Source organism: Lactuca virosa, chromosome 4 (assembly GCF_052849685.1).
Source record: "Lactuca virosa cultivar CGN04683 chromosome 4, Lactuca_virosa_CGN04683_v6, whole genome shotgun sequence".
Taxonomy (NCBI): Eukaryota; Viridiplantae; Streptophyta; class Magnoliopsida; order Asterales; family Asteraceae; genus Lactuca; species Lactuca virosa.
Window position 1 is genome coordinate 531,877,688 of NC_136429.1, and position 6,502 is coordinate 531,884,189.

The 6,502-nt window shown below is 40.5% G+C and overlaps 2 protein-coding genes across 2 annotated transcripts; both read left to right on the forward strand.

Moving 5' to 3' along the window:
• Positions 1–747, forward strand: LOC145107189 (uncharacterized). Its single transcript, XM_079044034.1, has one exon. It carries the CDS (start codon positions 1–3, stop codon positions 745–747), a length of 747 nt encoding a protein of 248 aa, XP_078900160.1.
• Positions 748–4,883: 4,136 nt separating this feature from the next.
• On the forward strand, positions 4,884–5,372 carry LOC145107190 (uncharacterized). The gene has a single exon (XM_079044035.1). The coding sequence runs from the start codon at positions 4,884–4,886 to the stop codon at positions 5,370–5,372; it is 489 nt and encodes a 162-aa protein (XP_078900161.1).
• Positions 5,373–6,502: the final 1,130 nt, after the last annotated feature.

Below are 6,502 nucleotides of genomic sequence, written 5' to 3' on the forward strand. Positions count from 1 at the left end.
ATGGCTCTTGCGGCTATTTATCAAGCAATTCCAGAGGACGTACTTATGATGTTAGCTGAGAAGGACACAGCTAAAGAAGCATGGGAAACGCTCAAGATGATGCACATGGGAGCCAATCGGGTCAAGGAGGCTAAAGCTCAAACCTTGAGAAGTGACTTCGAGGTGATCCGGATGAAAGACAGTGAATCGGTAGATGATTTTTCCATGAGATTGAATACTATCGTAACCAGTATTCGATCTCTTGGTGAAAAGATTGAAGAAATTACGGTTGTGAAGAAGTTTTTGCGAGCCGTACCGATACGATTTATACAAATCGTAACATCGATCGAGCAATTCGGAGATTTGAAGAATATGACGGTGGAAGAAGTTGTGGGTCGTCTTAAGACCCATGAAGAGAGACTTCGAAGCTATGGAGAAAAAGAAGAAGGACCTTCTCTATTGCTTACACATGTCGAGTGGGCATCTCGTTCGAAGCAAACTGGCGAGAGAAACTCGTCAAACACTTCAAGAGGACGAGGAGGACATGGTAACCGAGGCCGGGGACGAGGCCGAGGTCGTGGACGTGGCCAAGGAGGTGGTCGCGAGTACAATACAAATCGGAATGACCATAATCCTTCTCGAAAGGATAAAAGTAAAATCAAATGTTTTACTTGTGAACAATTTGGTCATTATGCTTCGGAGTGTCCAAACAAGAATCGAGGTGAGGAGGCAAACGAAGAAGAGCCAACGAAGAAGAGCCTATTTTAATGATGGCAACCTCACAAGAATATGCACACAAAAAAGTGTCTCTAAGAGAGAAGATTTGTGTTAATCTTCTTGCATCGGGAGAAAGTCGAGTCGAGTCTGAGGTATGGTATCTCGACAACGGTGCTAGCAATCACATGACTGGAGACCGCTCAAAGTTTCGGGAACTAGATGAGCACGTTACGGGCCATGTGAAATTTGGGGATGGTTCGACCGTCGCTATTTTGGGAAAAGGGTCGATTTTATTCGATAGCAAAAATGGCGACCAAAGACTCCTTAATGAGGTATATTTCATTCCAAGTCTAAAAAACAATATTATTAGTCTTGGACAAATGACGGAGGAAGGGAGTCGGGTCATAATGGATGGGTCGGATCTGACATTGTTTGACAGAAACAAAACTCTACTTTTGAGAGTTAAACGATCCCCAAACCGGTTATATAAAACTCCTTTAAGGACCGGTAGACCGACTTGTCTTTTAGAAACAAAAGACGAACTAGCTTGGATATGGCATTCTAGACTCGGTCATGTTAACTTTCTCGCCTTAAAGAAGTTGTCCGAAAAGAATATGGCAATCGGAGTCCCAAAGATTGAGCACCCAAACCAAGTATGTGAAGGGTGCGTTCTTTCCAAACAAACCCGAATTCCTTTCCCGGATCATGCAGTTTTTCGAGCTCAAAAACCTCTACAACTTGTTCATGCGGACTTATGTGGTCCGATCACACCTACGTCTGTTGGAGGGAGTAAATATTTTCTCCTTTTGGTAGACGATTTTAGCCGGTGGATGTGGGTTTACATGCTATCGGAGAAGTCTCAAGCCTTGAGCGCTTTCAAACCGTTCAAGTTGATGGTTGAAAAGAATTCGGGTTATCAAATAAAGACACTTCGAACGGACCGAGGGGGAGAGTTCACTTCAAAAGAATTCTCATTATTTTGTGAAGAAAATGGTATTCAAAGGCATCTTACGACACTATATTCACCTCAACAGAACGGAGTTGTAGAAAGGCGAAATCGGACCGTTATGGACATGGCAAGAAGTCTGCTCAAAGGTAGAAATGTTCCGGGAGAGTTTTAGGGAGAAGCGGTTAGACATGCAGTTTATCTTCTCAACCGCCTGCCAACAAAAGTACTTCCCGACAAGACGCCTTATGAAACATGGTTTGGCAAAAAGCCCAACCTTGAACATCTAAAAGTTTTTGGTTGTGTTGCTTTTGCTAAACTTGTAGGTGGTCACTTGAAGAAGCTTGATGATCGAAGTAAGAAGATGGTGTATTTAGGTGTGGAAGATGGAACTAAAGGCAACCGTTTGTTTGATCCACAAGACCGAAAGTTGCGAGTTAGTCGCGATGTTGTTTTTAACGAAAAAGAAGAATGGAATTGGTACAAAAACAAAGAAGAAGAGATGGCGACTCCTAAGACCTTTACCATAATTGAACCACAACCCCAAATACACCTCGAAACACCTCAAAATGACCCCGAAATCAATCCGGAACAACCAAGCAGCCCAGGAATCGATGCTATCCAAGTTGGACAACCATATGCTGAATTTGACGAGTCTGAACCAGCTCCACATACTCCTGTCTCAGCCCCGTTTTCTTCAACCTCGCCCCATATGGAAAGCCCTTCTAGTGAGATTGGGCCAAGGGGATTGCGTCCGTTAACCGATATTTATTCTGAAACCGAAAATGTGTTCCTTGAACCCGGAGAATTGTTGATGATTGCAGCGGATCAACCCTTGAATTTTAAAGAGGCGGTAACCTCTAAAGCATGGCAGGAGGCTATGCAAACAGAGTTGGATGCAATCGAGAAGAACAAGACATGGCAACTTACCGATTTGCCACCCGGACATCTTTACAAAGGCTTTAGCATACGTGAAACATGGTGAAATGTGAAACATGATCGGAGTGACGAATCTCGAGCCAAGTTAGGTTTAAGGGGGAGAATGTGAGTGTAAACCTACTTGGGTGTGAACCTGCCATGAGTAGCTGTACCACCCTCTTTAGTTGACAAATGAATCCCTCCTTTGTTGACAATAAGAACTCAAATGGCAACTTCGTATGTTCACATAATGAACACAATAAATGGTAGCAGTAGTAATTGTAGGCTTGTTTAAGTATAAATAGAGGCTCTAACCTCAGTTGTAAGACACCACAAAACAGAGAGTGTAGTGTGTAATACTTAGAGTGAGTATTAGAGGGTTGTTTCTTTTTCTTGTAATATTGAGTGTGTAAGCTCTTCTCTTTTGTTCTAGTTCTGAATAAAAGTGTGTTTCAACCCCAACACATCTTTCAAGTCTTAACGATGGAACGGACACAGACACAGGGTGCCTATCCATTATTGTGTGCTTGGAGCTTCTGGTGATCTTTCCCTGCACTCTTTCATCTCCATTGCCAAGGTTTTATTCAATCAAATGATGTGCATATACATTTTTGGCTATGTCAGGAGCAAAATGCCAGATGATGATTTAAGGGAGTTTTTCATGACATTTAACACACGTATTTGTTGGGAATTCACACAAATACAAATTAATTACGTACATAACCTCATTATAATTAGAAGCTCCATAGATCCATACACTGTCTTTTGGTAAAATACTAGTACTCAATAACTAGTTGAAATGAAGAAAAAGAACAAACTGGTAACTCAAGTGTACATTCGGCTTAATCATGCAAAAAAAAATGGATCAAGCATATACAGCTGCGATTAGCATCAACGGGTACAATAAGTAGACCATGGAATTCCCTAAGCTTTGGGAATCACTTGTACCTGAAACACACATGAAGATTATAAGTTTGCTGAAGAGAAACAAGAAAGATAGAAAATGGTCGGGGAATCATTGGTGATACCTGGAGTAGTCTTAGAGGTGGAGGTGATGCATGAGATCGGGTTGACACGTTGACCACATCTTGCTGGTAATTCTTGGGCCTTAGTGACATTGATACCAGCATTCTCAGCATTTTTAGTACCTTGATTACTTATCATACTACACAAGCACTCTGGATTGGATTTTATCACTGATTTCAATGGATCACAACAGCTATCAGGGGGATCTTGTCCCTGTCCCTGTCCCTGTCCTTGTCCTTGATTATTCAGATAGTTCAGTCAAGGAATTAGCTGATTCAGGCAGGCTGAGCCACCACCACCACCGCTTCCTTGTGCGTTTCCTTCTTCCACAAATACCCCTGCCAACGTTATCATTATTATCAACAACATATCTTGCATCGAAACCTTCATTTCCAACTGTTACGTGATTTGCTTCTCTTTCTTTTCTATCAGCTATATATTTCTTTGAATCTTTGTGAGGATTTAGATATAATACACACATACAAATAGGGGATGATGCATGGTATTTGTTGGTGAACGTAGTTGATCAAACTGAGAGCATGTTGACTTTTTATATTAAATGCACAAACTGTCACGGAGCTTCCGAAATAGGTTGAACTACCCAAACCCCAAATAGGAATAGATAGAGATGATGCCAACTATTATTATATTATTTGTAGTATAATTAATAAATTATCATGTTTCTAGAAATTCTTTGCAGTTGAAAGCTACATGTTACCCACTTTTCAAATTGGAGAACTATTTAATGAATCACAGATCTACCGTATTGAGTATTCATCACTATTTGGGAAAGGAGTTGATGCAGAATTTGTTAATAGAAATAAGAGTAAATTACAAATTTGGTCCTTGTACTTTATTCAAAATCATAAGTTTGGTCCATTTTTTACATCTTCTTAAGTCGTATTTACATTTGCACTTTGTTGCGGATTCGGTTGTTGAAATTAATCCTTATTTGGTTCATGTTTAACTCAGTTTTTAATGCATTAAAAATGAATAAGCGGTTACCATATTATTAGGTGAATGTGGTTAACCAGGTAGTAAAGTATTTCAGTTTTAGTTCTTTAGTTTAAAGCTTTTTATTTCAGCTTTCAATGTAGTAGTCTATAAATTTTTAATCTTTGTTTTACTGTTAATAAAGCATCAGATAAAACTTCCTAAAGTTCCTCCATGTGTGGGTACCTCTGATTCCTAACTCGGTTTACATGTTTGAGTGTGTAACTTGATCTCTTGTTGTCTAATTTCCAACATTTGGTATCAGAGCATATAGTTCATGCCCAAATACATCCGCTACGAATCCATGCCATCATCCAGCCAACTTGTTACAAGAGAGAATGGTGAAGTGCCATTTCAAAGTCCGATCTTGACTCCCACGAACTACACCACGTGGGCGATCAAGATGGAAGCTATAATGGATGCCCAGAAAAGATGGGAATCCATTGAACCAGCAGAGGGAGTAGTTGTGGATGAGAAAAAGAACAAGTCGGCTTGGGCTTTTCTTTTCCAAGCAATACCGGAAGACATCTTGTTACAGGTGGCAAAGAAGAAAACATCAAAGGAGGTGTGGGATTCTTTGAAAACGAGGTATCTTGGTGTTGATCGAGTACAAAAGGAAAGATTACATACTCTTAAAAGCGAGTTTGAGGCGTTTCGAATGAAAGACAGAGAGCCTATAGACGAGTTCGTGGGTAAATTGAGCGGTATGATCTCAAAGTACAGTAGCCTTGGCGATACCGTTGAAGATGAAGTATTATTTAGAAAGCTTCTCGATTTGGTACCAGATAAGTAACTCCAACTGGTTGCATCTATCGAACAGTACTCGGACATCGATACTATGTCGTTTGAAGAAGCCATTGGTAGACTCAAGGCGTATGAGGATCACATTCGACTCTGGAGTGGGATTGCAAGCACGAAGGGAAGTCTTCTTCTTTCTAGAACCGATGGTCAAACTTTGCAGAAAACTTCAGGTGGAAGTTCATCGAATGGGAGAGCTCGTGGTCCAGCGTCCCATGACAGAGGTGGACGAAATGGTGGACGTGGCAGAGGGAGTACCAAGGGTAGGGGAGGACATGGAGGTTCCGGATGGCAGAAAATACAGGGAACAACTATCATAAGGGTAGAGATAAGAAGCATATAAAATGCTTCAACTGTGAAGAATATGGCCATTACGCCTCTGAATGTAAAGCACCAAAGAAGAATGGAGATGAAGCTAACTTAGCTCAGACACAATATGAGGAACATGCCTTACTTCTAACTATATACGGAGAAGAAGACGATAACATGGTGCTGTTAAACAAAGAGAATGTGTTTCCGAGAAAAAATGAGGCAAAGAATGAGAAGGGCGAAGATATATGGTATTTAGATAATGGGGCAAGCAACCATATGACAGGAGTTCGTGAGTTTTTTGCCGAGCTTAATGAAAACATTACCGGGTAGGTACAGTATGGTGAAGGGTCTAGAGTTCAAATAGCGGGAAAGGGTTCGATTTTGTTGTAATGCAAAAATGGCTAACAACAATTGATCACGGATGTGTATTGTAACGCCCGTAGATTCGGACTAGTCAATTTAGAGACGATAAACGTCAAAAATGACTTTTTAATAGAATATTATTTAGAATGAATAATCTTAACCAAGTCATAGTATATGTTACAAGGGTTCCGTACATATAAAGAACGCCGAAATCCGAGTTATAACAAAGAAGTTATGGCACGTCGAAGTTTTACGGCAAAACCGGCACGACATCGGGAGACGTAAATAGTGAATTTGTGATAGAAGACTTTTTAGCCTTAGTGGTCTAAACAAAAGTTGTAGTGTACGTTAAACCGAGAGCATACAAAAAAAGAACGTCAAAATCTGACTTCGTATGAAGAAGTTATGGTTTTTCTAAAATTTGGCATAGCAGTGTACAACCCGAAATTC